This window comes from Ailuropoda melanoleuca, chromosome 3 (genome assembly GCF_002007445.2).
Source record: "Ailuropoda melanoleuca isolate Jingjing chromosome 3, ASM200744v2, whole genome shotgun sequence".
Taxonomy (NCBI): Eukaryota; Metazoa; Chordata; class Mammalia; order Carnivora; family Ursidae; genus Ailuropoda; species Ailuropoda melanoleuca.
Genome location: NC_048220.1, coordinates 21,976,325 through 21,992,591, shown reverse-complemented (window position 1 = coordinate 21,992,591; position 16,267 = coordinate 21,976,325). Strand labels below are relative to the sequence as shown.

At 37.9% G+C, this 16,267-nt stretch overlaps 1 protein-coding gene across 3 annotated transcripts in view; it reads left to right on the top strand.

The window, feature by feature from the left end:
- Nucleotides 1–16,267, top strand: part of AFF4 (AF4/FMR2 family member 4) — an 87,340-nt gene that overhangs the window by 42,575 nt on the left and 28,498 nt on the right. For all 3 annotated transcript variants that reach the window (XM_034656005.1, XM_034656002.1, XM_034656004.1), the window contains one exon: nt 15,631–15,667. In XM_034656005.1, coding sequence (XP_034511896.1) covers nt 15,631–15,667 — 37 coding nt within the window. The remainder of the gene's footprint in view (nt 1–15,630; nt 15,668–16,267) is intronic.

The window sequence follows — 16,267 nt, the reverse complement described above, 5'->3', positions numbered from 1 at the left end:
TTCATAATTTTTTTAAAAAAGATTTTATTTATTTATTTGATGGAGAAAGAGACAGCCAGCAAGAGAGGGAACACAAGCAGGGAGAGTGGGAGAGGAAGAAGCAGGCTCCCAGTGGAGGAGCCTGATGCAGGGCTCGATCGCAGAACGCTGGGATCACGCCCTGAGCCGAAGGCAGGCGTGTAACAACTGCGCCACCCAGGCGCCCCCATTCATAATTCTTTTTAGGTGACAGTTTTATTGAGGTGTAATATACACACCATACAATTCATTCATTGAAAATGCACAATTAACTGGTTTTTAGTATATTCATAGTTGTGTAACCATCATCACAATTATTTTGGGACATTCTATCACCATAAAAAGAAACCCTGTACTATTTAGCAGTCACCCTTGTATGTGCTCCAGCCCCTACCCTAGCCTCAAAGCAGTCACTGATCTACGTTATATCTCTATTGATTTGCTTATTCTGGACATTTCATATATGTTTTCTTAAATTCTACATAAGAGTGAAATCATATGGTACTTTGTCTTTCTGAGACTGACTTATTTCATTTAGCATTGAACTCTCTAGATCCATCCATGTTGTTGCAAATGGCAAGATTTTATTCTTTTTTTATGGCTGAGTAATAGCCCATTGTATATGTATACCACATCTTCTTCCATTCATCTGTTGATGGACACTTGGGTAGCTTCTGTAATTTGGCTACTACAAATAATGCTTAATACATAATAGGGGTGCTTGTATCTTTCTGAACTATTATTTTCATATTCTTTGGGTGAATACCCAGTAGTGCAATTATCGGAACTTAGGGTAGTTCTATTTTTAATTTTTTGAGGAAACTCCATACTGTTTTCCACAGTGGCTGTACCAGCTTGTGTTCCCATCAACAGTGTATTAGGGTTTTTTTTTCCTCCATATCCTTGCCAACACTTTCTGTTTCTTGTGTTTTTGATCTTAGCCATTCTGACAGGTGTGAGGTGAGATCTCGTTGTGGTTTTGGTTTGCATTTCCCTGATGATGAGTGATGTTGAGCGTATTTTCATGTGTCTGTGGGCCAGCTGTATGTCTTCTTTGAAGAACTATATATTCTTGTCTTTTGTCCACTTTTTAATTAGATTACTTGCTTTTTGGTGTTACGTTGTATAAGTTCTTTATATATTTTGGATATTAACCCTTATTGTATATATCATTTGCAAGTATCTTCTTCCATTCATTAGGTTGTCTTTTTGTTTTATTGATTGTTTTCTTCGCTGTGCAGAAGTTTTTTTGTTTCGATGTAGTCCCAACAGTTTATTTTTACTTTTGTTCCCCTTGCCTTAAGAAACATATTTAGAAAAATGTTGCTATAGCCAGTGTCAGAGAAATTACTGCCTGTGCTCTCTTCTGGGATTTTTATGGCTTCAGGTCTCACATTTAGGGCTTTAATCCATTTTGAGTTTATTTTTGTGTATAAAATTTTAAAAATGGTGTGAAAGTGGTCTCGTTTGATTCTTTTGCAGGTAGCTGTCTGGTTTTCCCAACACCATTTCTTGATGAGTCTTTTTCCCATTGCATTTTTTTTTTTTTAAGATTTACTTATTTATTCTAGAGAGAGAAAGAACGTGTGCACGAGTAGGGGGAGGGGTAGAGGGAAAGAATCTAAAGCAGACTCCCTGCTGACAGCCTGATGTGGGGCACAACCCCACAACCCATGAGATCATGACCTGAGCTGACACAAAGACTGTCGGACACCCAACTGACTGAGCCACGTGGACGTCCCACCCATTGCATATTCTTGCACCCTTTGTTGTAGATTAATTGACCATATAATCATGGTTGTGTTTCTGGGTTCTGTATTCTCTTTCATTGAGCCATTGTGCAATACTGTTTTGATTACTACAGTTTTGTGTAGCATATCTTGAAATCTGGGATTTTGATACTTCCAGCTTTGTTCTTTTTTAAGATTACTATTCAGGGTCTTTTGTAGTTCCATACAAATTTTAGATTATTTGTTCTAGTTCTGTGAAAAAGGCTATTGGTATTTTGATAGGGATAGCATTAAATCTGTAGATTGCTTTCCATAGTATGGACATTTTAACAGTATTTGTTCTCCTAATTCATGAGCATGGAGTTTCTTTTCCATTTGTTGGTTTTGTCTTTCTTTCACCAGTGCTTTGCAGTTTTCAGAGTACAGATCTTTCACCTCCTTGGTTAAATGTATTCCTAGGTATTTTATTATTTTTGGTGCAACTGTAAATGGGATAGTTCTCTTAATTTTTCTTCCGGCTACTTCGTTATTAGTATATAGAAATGCAACAGATTTCTGTGTCTTGATTTTGTATCCTGTGATCTTACTGAATTCATTTATTACTCCTAGTTTTTTGGTGGAATCTTTTACAATTTTCTGTATATGATATCATGTCATCTGAAAATTGTGAAAGTTTGACTTCTTCCTTACCAATTTGAATATCTTTTATTTCTTTTTTTTGTCTGATTGCTATGGCTAGGACGTAGTGTACTATGTTGAATAAAAGTGGTAAGAGTAGATAGATATCCTTGTCTTGTTCATGATCTTAGGGGGAAAGCTTTCAGTTTTTCCCATTGAGGATGATGTTCACTATGCGTTTTTCATATATGGGCTTTATTATGTTGAGGTATGTTCCCCCAAAGCTACTTTTTTGAGGGTTTTTATCATGAATGGATGTTGTAATTTGTCAGATGCTTTTTCTGCATCTTTTGCAATGTTCATATCGTTTTTGTCCTTTCTCTTTTTGACATACCCCAAGTGTTTCCTTATGATCCTTTATAATGTTGTCTTCCTGTAGTCTCTTCCCTTCCCATCCCTAGGCAACCACTAATCTGATTTCTGTCACTATACATTAGTTTGCGTTTTTGAGATTGGTATAAATAGAATGATAATACATGTACTCTTTGTTCTGGTTTCTTTCACTCCACACAATTACTGTGTTTTTGTTTTTGTTTTTAAGATTTTATTTATTTGAGAGAGAGAGCACGAGCTATGGGGAGGGGCAGAGGGAGAAGGGAAGCAGTCTCCCCCCTGAGCCGGGAGCCCTACATGGGGCCAGATCCCAGGACCCTGAGGTCATGATCTGAGCCAAAGGCAGACACTCAACGAACTGAGCCATACAGGCGCCCCTCACTCAGCACAATTATTTTGAGATTCATCCATATTGTCGAACGTATAAATCATTCTTTCTTATTGCTAAGTAGTATGCAGTTTCATAGTTACACCACAGTTTGTTTACCCATTCACCTACTGATGGACATTTGGGCTCTTTCTGGGTTTTAGTTGTTAAAAATAAAGCTGCTGTGAATATTTGTGTACAAGTCTTTGTATGGGCACATGCTTTTATTTCTCGTAAGTCAATACCTTCAAGTATAGGGTGGATGTACATTTAACTTTTAGGAAAATCTCATACTGTTTTCCAAAATGATTCAGCCATTTTATTATATTCCTACTAGCAATAGATGAGAGTTTCAGTTGCTCCACATACTTAACCAGTGTTTGGTATGGTCAGTCTTTTTAAATTTTAGGCCTTTTAGTAGTTGCGTAGGAGTGCTTCATTTTGGTTTTAATTGACATTTCTCCAAGATGATGTTGAGCACCTTTTCATGTACTTGTCATTTGTGTATCTTCTTTGGTGTACTGTTTGAATCTTTTGCCCATCTCTTATTAGATTGTTTTCCTCTTCATTTTTTTATTTTTTTAATTTTTATTTATTTTTATTATTTTTTAAGATTTTATTTATTTATTTGACAGAGATAGAGACAGCCAGCGAGAGAGGGAACACAAGCAGGGGGAGTGGGAGAGGAAGAAGCAGGCTCAGAGCGGAGGAGCCTGATGTGGGGCTCGATCCCATAACGCCGGGATCACGCCCTGAGCCGAAGGCAGACGCTTAACCACTGTGCCACCCAGGCGCCCCCCTCTTCATTTTTTTAAAGATTTCATTTATTTATGTATTTGAGAAAGTGTGTGAGAGAATACAAGCAGGGGGAGCAGCGCACAGAGGTAGAAGCAGGCTCCCCGTAGAGCAGGGAGCCCGACATGCAGCTCAATCCCAGGACCCCGGGATCATCACAGGAGCGGAAGGCAGACACTAAACCGAGCCATCCAGGTGCCCCTGTTGTCCTCTCCTTATTGAGTTTGAGAGTTTAAATTTTCAGGATGCAGGTCCATTAACAGATACAAGATTTGCACATTCCCCCCCCCCCAGTAAGTAGCTTCTCTTTTCATTATTTTAACTATCTTTTGAAGAGGAGAAGCTGCTAATATGATGAAGTCTAATTCATCAGGGTTTTTTTTGTTTGTTTACAGATCATGTTTTTGGTGTCTACGGAATTTTGCCTAACCCACATTCTCCTATTTTTTTTTAGACTTTTTGTAGTTTCAGGCTTTACATTTAGGTCTGTGATCCATTTTAAGGTAATTGTTGTGTATGGTGACAGGATATGGATCACAGTTTATTTTTGTGTGTACAGATATCCATTTCCATTATCATTTGTTTAAAAACCTTGTCTTGGGGGGGGGCTCCTGGGTTGCCCACTTGGTTAAGTGTCTGACTCTTGATTTCGGCTCAAGTCATGAACTCTAAGGGTCTTGAGATCAACCGCCACCACCACCACCCCCACCCCCCCCACCACCTCTTAAAAAAAAAAAGAAGCAGCTTGTCTCTGCAAGGAATTGCCTTAGCAATTGCAGTTGATCGTGTATGTGAGTGAGTGGGGAAGGGGCAGAGGGAGAGGGAGACAATCTCAAGCAGACTCCCCCGCTGAGCACAGAGTCTGACTCGGGGCTCAATCCCACAACCTGAGCCAAAATCAGGAGTCGGACGCTCAACTAACTGAACCACCCAGGCGCTCCTTGAGGTTTTTCAGTTTCATTGATCTTCTAAAACACTGCTTTTTCACCTTTATTGTTTTGGGTTTTGTTGCATTGATTTCCATTGTCTTCTTTATTACTTTCTCATTCTGCTTTCATTTGGTTTAATTTATACTTCTTTTGAAAAAAATTCTATCTTTTTAAAATTCTATTATTTTGTTTAATTTACACTTCTTTCTTTAAAAATTGCATCTTTAAAAAAGATTTTATTTGAGAGAGAGAGCCAGAAAGAGAGCATGAGTGGAGGGGAGCAGAGGGGAGGGGTGGGGAAGAAGCAGACCCCTGACTGAGCAGAGAGCCTAATGTGGGGGTTGATCCCAGGACTCTAGGATTATGACCTGAGCTGAAGGCAGGCGCTTAACCAATTGAGCCATCCAGGTGCCCTTAAAAAAAATTCTTGAAGAGTAAGGTAAGGTCATTGACTTGAGATCTTACTTTCTCATACAGGCTGTTGGTGCTATAAATTTTCCTCTGATGTTTTATTTGCATCCCACAAATTTTGAAATGTGTTGTATGTTCATTTTTATTCAGTTCAAAATATCTTCTGATCTCTTTTTGAGTTCTTATTTTTTCTGCGGATTATTTTGAAGTGTCATTTACTTTTCAGGATATTCGGAGGTTTTCTACCTATTTTCTGTTACCTTATATATTTTCTGTTAACTCGTGGCTTAATTCTGATGTGGTCAGAGAGTGTACTTTGGGTGACTTGAATTCTTTTACATTTATTACAACTTATTTCATGGCCCAGAATATTGTTTCTTTTGGTAAATGTTTTGTGTACACTTGGATACGTATTTTGCTGTTGTTAAGTGTAGTGTTTTGTAAATGTTGATTAGATCAAGGTGGGTGGTTTATAGCTTTAGTCAAGTTTTCTATGTTCTTACTCATTTTAATTTTATTTGTTGTATCAGTTATTCAGAGTTATAGTTAATCTCTCAGTTATTTTGAATATATGATTTTGAATTTGCCATTGTTTATTTCTTTGTACTTTTAAGAGTTTGTGTTTTAGGTGCATAAACATTTGGGATTGCTATTAGTTCTAGATGAATTGGGGATGCCTGGGTGGCTCAGTTGGTTAAGTGACTGCCTTCGGCTCAGGTCATGATCCCAGGGTTCTGGGATCAAGCCCGAATCGGGCTCGTCGCTCAGCGGGAAGCCTGCTTCTCCCTCTCCCTCTGCTTGCTACTCTGCCTGCTTGTGAGCTCTCTCTCTGTCAAATAAATAAATAAAATTGATACCTTTATTGTTATGAAATGACCCCTTTTAATCCTGGTGATAATCTTTGCTATAAAATTTACTTTAAATTTACTTTGTCTGATTTAATATAACCAGCCTAGCTTTCTTTTGATTAGTGTACATATTGTATTCCTTTTTCCATTCTTATTTTAACTTCTGTGTTCATTTATTTAAAATGCCTTTGTTTTAATTAGCATATAATTTTGTATTGCCTTTTTAAAAAAAATCCAGTCTGATACTCAGCTCTTTAATGGGGGTATTTATTCATTTTGGGGGTATATTTAGACCATTTATAGTTAATGTGGTTATTGATATGCCTGGGTCTAAATTTACCATCTTGCCTTTTGATAACTACTTGTCCCATCTGCCCTCCCCCTTTTTAGCCTTTTGAATTGAGTATTTTTTTGTGTTTGCATTGTAGTTTTGGATTATTAACTTTAACTGTTTTATTTTATGTTTGCTCCAGGGTTTGTAGAATATGTCTTTGTCAAAGTCTATCTTTGAGTAATTATACCTTTCTTTTATGTTATATAAGAACCTTTCAACATTATGCTGTTTCTCCCTTCCCAGTATCTGTTCTATTGTTGCATACATTTTACTTACATTTAAGTTATAAACCCCACAATATTTTTATTATTTTTCAGTTAGGCAGTCTCTTATCTTTTGAAGTGATTTAAATAATAGGGGCAAAAGGATTTTTGTCTTTGTATAGTTACCATTTCTTTTGTTCTTTATTCCTTTGTATTCGTCCAGATTTCTGATTGGTATCATTTTCCTTCTACCCGGAGGACTTCCTTTTAAGATTTCATCTAATGCTTTTCTGCTTGTGATGAGTGGTTCCCACTTTAGTATGTCTGAAATTTTTATTTTACCTTTTTTCTTAAGGTATTTTTTCTGGAAATAGAATTCTAGGCTAGAGATGTTATCCACTGTCTTCTGGCTTGCATTGTGTCCGGTGTATAATTTATTGTCATTTTTTTCCTTCTTTATATATAATGTCTCTTTTCTTTCTGGCTTCCTTTAAGATTCTTTTTGTCTCCATCACTGATTTTAAGCTGTTCAGTTTTGGTATGTCTCGGTGTGGTTCTTTCACCTTTTTTGTGCTTGGGGTTATTTTTTGCTTCTTGGAACTTTGGGTTTATAGTTAACACATTTAGAAAAAAAGTTTGTTATTATTTTCTCAAGATAGTTCTTCGTACTCCCTCTTCCCCCTTTCTCCTTTACTTGAAGGGCTCCAATTACATGTATATTAAGCCTCTTGAAATTGTTCTGTAACTCAGTAACGCACTATTCATTTTTTTCAGTCTTTTTTGTTATTTCACTTAGGGGTAGTTTCTATAGTTATATCTTCTGTTTCAGTAGTCTTTGATTCTGCAGTGTCTAATCTGCTGTTAATCTCATTTAGCATATTCTTGATCTCAGGCATTATGGCTTTCATCTGTATAAATTTGATGGTTATTTGTCAGAACATTTACTTATTAAGTTCTTAGTATGTTCCAGGTATCATATGTAACAATGTATTCTTTATTGACAATACACTTTCGTTAGAAAGCTGAGGGCAAAAGAATGATTACAGAGGCGCAAAAGATACTGGAGATGGTGAGCTTGTAAAAGAAGATTTTCTTTTGAGGCTTTTCTGTGAAAGGGAGCAGAGAAATGGGGTGGTGCCAAGAAGGGTATAGTGATGTTGTCAGGTGAGTATTTTTATAAGAATATTTTATCATATGTAGATATGATAAAATAATATATATGTGATTCATATATAAGTAAAATAAATAAGTAAATATGTATATGCTGATCATAATGTTTTAGTGAGAAGGAAAAGCATATGCTACATGGGAAAGACAGAGGGTAACCTTAGAAAATCTCCATAAGAGAGGTTGAGATTCTCTGCTTCAAGTACAGGATATTAACTTTAAAGCACAGTTAGCTCATTCTTTGTCATAGGAGGGAAAGCAGATGAGGTGGGTATAGTTGGAAATAGGTTAGTAGATTTTCCAGGGATAGTTTGCAGTGCACTGAAGCTTTTGACTGCCCTTGCACATATACATCGTATGTTTGAAACAACTCCTGGCAGTGTTCTAGGTGCTTCAGACGTATAGCATTCAATCATTTGGATATTTCCCTGTTCTAAGATTGGTGTTTAAAAAGGCAATTAGAGTAGTATGTGCCAAAGCCTAGAATAGTTCCTGGCACCTGTGGCTGTTCAGTAAATGTTTGCTTCCTGAATTTGGATATAAATACTCAGGTAATATGCTTAGATTTTTTGGTTTTTCTGAAACACTTCAGTTACCTACTTAGTGATCATTGCTTCAGTTGGGTTGCTGACAAGTTGAGGTTTGGTTTTTTATAGCTCATCTCATTCTCTGACTTTTCAGTGAATATACCTTCGTGTATAATATAGTTTAAAGCTTTATACGAAGCTTTAATAGGTATTTATTCTCTGTGCGTGCTAACCATATGAACTAAGTCCACTGAGGACAGAGAAGGGAGAAAATTTTGATACTTAGGGAATTTGGAGATGACATCCTAAAGATGATGACAGTAACTGGGCTTAGGAAGGAGAAGTATAGGAGTGCCAGAAGCACATGGGAAGGTAAGGAGCACAGTAGGAAGGATTTCACTCTCATTAGAAGGTCTGAAAGAGCTGTTCACATGTGGCTCATGGTGGATGAAAAGTTGAGTTTAGGAGTATGTTTGGAGAGCTGGTTTAGTGAATCCCTGTCATTCACTTAAACATCCTTGATCTGTCCCATTTAAAAACAACACAATACATACGTACATACATACAACGAAACAAATACATCCCTCTGTTCCGTGTGATTCTCCAGCCACTCCTCCTCCTCCTTGGAGTTAAACTTCCTGAAAGAGTGGTTCATATTTGATGTCTGCTCTTCTTTCCTCAGGCACTCCTCAGTCTAGTCTGATTGATCTCGCTTTCGCACGTGATACCTCACCAAAACCATTTTCATTATGACCACTAGTGGCCCATTTTGTAAATCCAGTTACATGTGGCTTCTCATGAGCATTAAATATTGTTTTTATTTATTTCTTCCTTGTTTCCCACTATATGTTACTCATCTAGAGTTACGTTGCTTCTCTGGCTTTTCCTTTTTCTCCTCCGTCTTTGCCTCTACCAGTAAATGTAAGTTTTCCAGGCATTGTGCTCGGTGCTATAAAGGAATACAAATGAAGAAACGTGTTTTGCCTCAGTCTGCCCAACATTTGGTTGTGGAAATAAAATAATACAAAAGAATGGAAAAAATTACGTATTAGTGTTTACATGGATGCATAGTTATACACACCGTGCTTAGACCTAGAATTCTCTTCTCTTTATATCCTATTCCTCTTTACGTAGGTGTTCTACAAATTTTTATCTTAATTCCAGATACATACATCCAGCTGCATAGTTGACACTTCTTAGATGTTGAGTTTTAAGTGCCTTTGAGACATCTTCCACGGAGAGCTTGGGGTTCTCACTGCTAGTTCCCAACCAAAAAGCAAGAGTAAACAAACATGATCCTCTTTTCTGTTTCCTGTCTTAGTGAAGCTTTTAGAAAAGCCTTTTTGGAATTATCTTTGGCACTTCCCTCTCTGTCATACCCAATAAACTGTCACCAAGTCCTAATGATTTTACTTCCTTTAATGTGTTTTAATTCCATTCATTTTTTTTTCCATCTTTTTTCTTACCATGATAGTAAGTCAGTGGTCTCCAAAATGGAACGCATATATATAGATACTCCAGCGCTGTGTGTATTGGGGGCGGGGTGGGGGGGAACGGGATGAAAACTTTATTCTTATTTTTTAGTTCGAAAAATTCTCTAATTTTAAGTCTAAGAAAACAAAATTAAAGTAGTGATTGCTTCTCTTGATCTGAGTAGCAGATGGTCACATTTTATTTCTGAGGTATTCCAAGACAGGGGGTCTTTTCATATGGAAAAGTTGGTAGAATTGCTCTCATTCATTTGCTCTTACTGGCTCTAGCAGTAATATTACAGTTTTAAACTGGCTCAGTTAAGATGATTTACAGATTGTATTAACTGGTTTTAATTCAGCTTATCTTCATTAGTGGACAAGCGGCTTTAAAGATATACCTGCAATGAAACTACTGAGTGAAAATAACGCTAAAATGCATTTCTCAGCAAACAAGAAAATGACAGAGCTGAGATTTTTCTTCTCCTAGTATGAGCTCTTTATCTGTCACTGTACAAAGTAGAAACAAGGATGCCCTAAGCTGAAAAAAGAAGAAAACATCCAGATTATCAACAGTAGTTTGAGTATGCATTTATGTCATTAATCTTGCTTTTAGTGTATAATGTATCTTGAGATACTAACTAATGAAGCTATGACAGCGTCATGATTCATACTCTGGAATTTTGAGTCGTGTGATAATTCAGTCCTTAAACATACAAGTTTAGTAAATTTTATTAAAAACGTGTTTTGAGATTTCTCCGTGTTCTGTACCTTTTTGTCCAAAAACGTGGTCTTTCTGCTCTACTGAAAAATGGGTAAAATCCAGTAAAGAGAGAATATACTAAAATGCATTTCTTTGTCAGGAAATGCTTTTGAGGCAGGCTCAGAAAACATAGCTGAAGATTCGAGAAACAAACATTAGAATAAATCATTCATTGTACAAAGTTACCTGTAATGAGGTGGATGAAAGTACAGGTGCTTCTAGTAATCTCAATTTATGATTTTTTTAAAGATTTATTTATTTATTTATTTATTTATTTATTTATTTATTAGACAGAGACAGCCAGCGAGAGAGGGAACACAAGCAGGGGGAGTGGGAGAGGAAGAAGCAGGCTCCTAGTGGAGGAGCCTGATGTGGGGCTCAATCCCAGAACGCTGGGATCACGCCCTGAGCCGAAGGCAGATGCTCAACGACTGCGCCACCCAGGCGCCCCTTAATTTATGATTTTTAAAAAAACATTTATTTGTTTTAGAGAGCGGGGGTGCATGGTAGGAGGAGCAGAGGTTGGGGAGAGAGAATTCCAAGCAGACTCCGCACTGAGGCGTGGAGCCCAAAGTGGGACTCGATCCCAGGATCCTGAGATCATGACCTGAGCCAAAGGCAGAGGCTTAACCTACTGAGCCACCCAGGCACCCCTCAATTTATGATTTCTGTTAGATTCTTTTCCAGTTATAAAGCACTTGAAGAGCTACTTCTTTGTGCATCACTCAAAGAAAGATAAAGCAGGGCTCCATCCCAGGACTCTGAGATCCTGACCTGAGCTGAAACAAAGTCAGACGCTCAACTGACTGAGCCACCCAGATGCCCCAGAAGTTCAGATCTTTTACATTAACTTAGAGCTTCACTGGTGGTTTCGTGACCTAAGTTATCTCATGGAAAAATAAGTTATACCTCCCTCCCCTAATCCACCTTCCTCTCTGTCCCTCTCTCAAATCAAAATTTACAACAGATATGGTCGTATATATATTAAATGTTCTTTAATGTAATGCTTTATGATCTAGCTTTTCAGGTCTTGAGTCTCGTTTCTCACCACCCTTTCTTCTGCACCTTTTCCTCTCAAAGACTGCCTTTAAGTCCTTTATACCAGCTGTGCTCCTGTCTTTTTTTTGACTTTACACATGCTGTTCTCTGTACCCTGAACACTTGCCTTTTCCAGTTTACTTCCTACCTGACCTCAGGTCTTCACCTGAACAGTACTTGCTCAGGGAAGTCTTTACTCATCTTCCCGGCTAGGTCTGTCTGTCTGCCTCTCTCCCTCCCCCCACCCCTTCCTCTCACTCGTTCACTCACACATTCACTCACATGCTCACGCATACACAATTGTAAGCTCTTATATAATATTGTGTACGTATTTGCCTTTCATTGTACTTATCACAGTTACCATTTTACCTTTATGTGCATGAATAGTTGCAGAGATGGTCATTCACATTATACAGATGAGTGTTAAGTTCCGTGATTATAAGGTCCTTGTCTGTTTTTACTTATCATTCTGTTTTTCCGGTACTTAGATATATGAATGGATATCATGTCAAAGAGTTTGAGTTTCATTCCTAGGAAAAACAAAGAGCCACTGAAGGTTCTGTAAAAAAGAGTAGTGATGACTCATACTAGGATTTGGGCTTTAGGAAGATCAACTAGAGACTGTAGTTGAGTGAAGGAAAAAGATTAGAGCCAGAAAGATCCATTAGATGTCCTTCGTAGGTTAAAAAATGTGAGGACCTGAAGTCTTTGCAGTGTAGATGGAGAGGAGATGTTGTTGCATTTAGTAGATATTTTGGAGACCAGCAGACTGACTATTGTCAGAGGTGTGAGGAAAAGGAGAGACGACTTAAAAGTTCGGGCTATTGACTTTTAGACATTTACAAGGTAAACGAGTATAAGATAATTGGTAATAAAAGGGGGTGGAGGATTATTTGCATCTTTAACACAATTCACAGACATGACCTTGGCCACTGCTCTATTTGTAGTTTTTGTAATGGCTTTATTGAAATACAGTCCATATACCATGCTTCCACCCATTTGAAGTGTACAGTTACATGGTTTTGAGTATATTTATAGACATGTGCAACCATCACAACAGTGAATTTTAGAGCATTTTCATCACCTCGCGGAGAAACTCCTTCTTCTTCATCTATTACCCACTTTCGTTCTGTCTCCCTCCAGCTCTATGAAACCACTCATCTTTTCTTTGTCTCTGTAGATTTCCTTTTCTGGACATTTTATGTAAATTGAACCTTTACCATATATGGTCTTTTGCAACTGGATTCTTTCAGTTGGCATAATGTTTTCAGGGTTATTCCAAGTTGTAGCATGTATCAGTACTTCATTTCTTTCTGTGGCCTAATAATATTCCATTGAATGGATATATATCACATTTCGTTTATACATTCATCAGCTGATGGACATTCAAGTTGTTTTGAACTTTGGGCTCTTGTGAAATAATGCTGTTAAAAACATTTGTGTACACGTTTTTTGTGTGGACATAATGTTTTCATTTCACTTGGTTGTATACCTAGGAATAAAATTACAAGGTCATACAGTAACTATATATTTAACCATTTGAGGAACTTCCAAAACGTTTTCCAAAGCTAGTTGCACCACTTTACAATCCCACTAGGCTTTCATTTTTCTCTGCATAACTTGCTGTTGTCTGTGTTTTTTATCCTAGTCATCCTAGTAGGTGTGAAGTGTTGTCTCATTGTGGGTTCGATTTGCATTTTCCCCATGACAGATGATGTCAAACAACATCTTTTCATGTGCTTATTGACCATTTGTATATCTTCCTTGTAGAACTGTCTATTCAGATCCTTTGCTCATTTTTTCATTGGGTTGTCTCTTTATCATTGAGTTGTAAGAGCTCTTTATATATTGTAGGTAGTCTCTTATCAGATACATGATTTGCAGATATTTTCTCCCATTCTTTGGGTTGTCTTTTCACTTTCTTAATGGTGTCTTTTGAAGCACAGAAGTTCTTGATTTTGCTGAAGTCCATTTTATCTATTTGTTTTTTGTGTGTCTTATATGCTTTTGGTGTCATATGTAAGAGTTCTTTGCCAAATCCAAGGTCATTAGGTTTGACTCTTAAGTATTCTTCTAAGAGTTTGGAGTTTTAGCTCTTACATTTAGGTCTTTTTTTTTTTTTTTAAGATTTTATTTATTTGATAGAGAAAGACACCACGAGAGAAGGAACACAAGCTGGGGGAGTGGGAGAGGGAGAAGCAGGCTTCCCGCCTAGCAGGGAGCCTGATGTGGGGCTCGATCCCAGGACCCTGAGATCATGACCTGAGCTGAAGGCAGACGCTTAACGACCAAGCCACCCAGGCACCCCTACATTTAAGTCTTTTTTTTTTTTTTAATTTTATTCATTTGACAGAGAGGGAGACAGCCAGAGAGAGAGGGAACACAAGCAGGGGGAGTGGGAGAGGAGGAAGCAGGCTCCCAGTGGAGGAGCCTCATGCGGGGCTCGATCCCATAACGCTGGGATCACGCCCTGAGCTGAAGGCAGACACTTAAGGACTGAGCCACCCAGGCGCCCCTCCCCCACATTTAGGTCTTTGATCCATTTTGAGTTATGTTTTTAATGCCGTCTGAGGTAAGCATCCAACTCCATTCTTTTGCATACGGCTGTTCAGTTGTCCCAACACCATTTGTTAAGAATACTATTCTTTCCCTGTTGGATGCGCTTGGCACACTTGTTGAAAATCGGTTGACCACAGATGTAGGTTTACAGTTTTTTTTTTTAAAACAGTGAAACTATATTTTTAAAAAAATTCATACTATGTGGATTTCTCTTTCACAGATGGTTCTGTCATTACAGTAAGATTGTGCTTATTTTTATGTAGGCTTTTAGGGATGTTTGCATAATTTTAATACTACATTGGGTACTACAGACTTAACCTTAGAAAAATGCACAATTTGCACATGTGAAACAGGTGATGTGATGATGAAAGTTGAGTTTGGAAAGCCATGTTTCTTTCACTGACAAGTGACATTTTGGGTTCCTTTTTTACTGGTGCTTCCTGAGTGCCAGACACTGTACTGGTATGCAGCTTACAAAGAGTATATGACAATCTTTTCCTCAAGTTGCTCATTGTTTGTAAGATATTGGGAGTGGGAAAAGGAAGGTATTAAAATGATGTGCGAATATGACGTGAGGTTTTTAGTTCATAAATTGGTATCTTTTATTTTTTCTTTTCTTTTTTTTTTTTTTTTAAAGATTTTATTTATTTATTTGACAGAGATAGAGACAGCCAGTGAGAGAGGGAACACAAGCAGGGGGAATGGGAGAGGAAGAAGCAGGCTCATAGTGGAGGAGCCTGATGTGGGGCGATCCCACAACGCCGGGATCACGCCCTGAGCCGAAGGCAGACGCTTAACCGCTGTGCCACCCAGGCGCCCCATAAATTGGTATCTTTTGAGTCTGTGTAGGTTGTACAGTTACTTTCACTCTAATGTAGGTTTTTAGTTTTATTTATTTATTTAGAGAGCACAGGCCTGTGAGCTGGGGGCAAGGGGGCCCCAAGGAGAGGGAGAGGGAGAAGCTTAAACAGACTCCACATCCAGTGAGGAGCCGACACAGGGCTCAGTCTCGCAACCCTGAGGTCATGGCCTGAGCCAAAATGAAGAATCAGACACTTAACCAGCCGAGTCACCCAGGCACCCCTTGTATTATTATTATTACATTTGTTTTTTAGTTAAACATTTTCTTAAGACCAAGAACCTTAAATTGAAATCATTTGCTTTCCCAGGGCTCTAAAATAGGATATGAGTACCATGGATGTTGCTGAAAAGAAATGAGTAATAAAGAGGAACTATTAGGTAGCTTGATGCTTTTGTAGTGAGCTTTGGGAAAGTTCATTATTGACCACATGATTGCTGAGGCCTATCATATGTGATCATTAAATTCTTACAGTGTTTTTTCTTTTATACATTCTTAGGAACTCAACAGGATCTTTCATTGAATTACTTGGAATTGAATAGTTTAATTTGAAGCATTTGTCACTACGATCCTTCTATATAATTTTATGTTCCTTTTTTCAGGAATCTCAGCAGTCCAGCTTTGGCCCCGGAGAACAAAGTGAGTATTTCTTTTCCTCTTGTTTTTCAAATTAAGCTTTTTATTGAGTATTCATTTCTCATGGTCACATCGCATATTATTTTTACAATTCCTTCACATGCCTTATCCCAGTTTTTATTATCTGTTGATTAGTAGTGAGTTAAGCCAAGTCTTGGTATACTTAGAAAATGAAGAATTATAGATCGATGGCAATCAAAATTAACTATTTTTATTAAATATTTGAAGTAATAGTTCAAAGTTCATGAATTCAGTTTGATGGGCACCTCATAAACCCAAGAGCCATTCTTTTGTCTTATCTCCTTCGTGAAGATAGTTGGTTCTGTGAGAGTTAAATTATGAGCAAGAAGGGGTTGTAGCTTACCGTTGCTCTTCTCTTCCTCTGTCTATTTATTTATTCTTACCTGGGCTTTAGGTCTGGGAAGAAAGTCTGCTGTTGCAGAACCCCCTTCAACCTCCTGTCTTTTGGTTTCTGAGAAGAACTTGAGGGAACAATAGTCTTAGGGAATTTTTTTTTTAAGATTTTATTTATTTGACAGAGAGAGAGCGCACAAGCTGGGGGAGCAGCGGGCAGAGGGAGATGGAGAAGCGGGCTCTATCCCA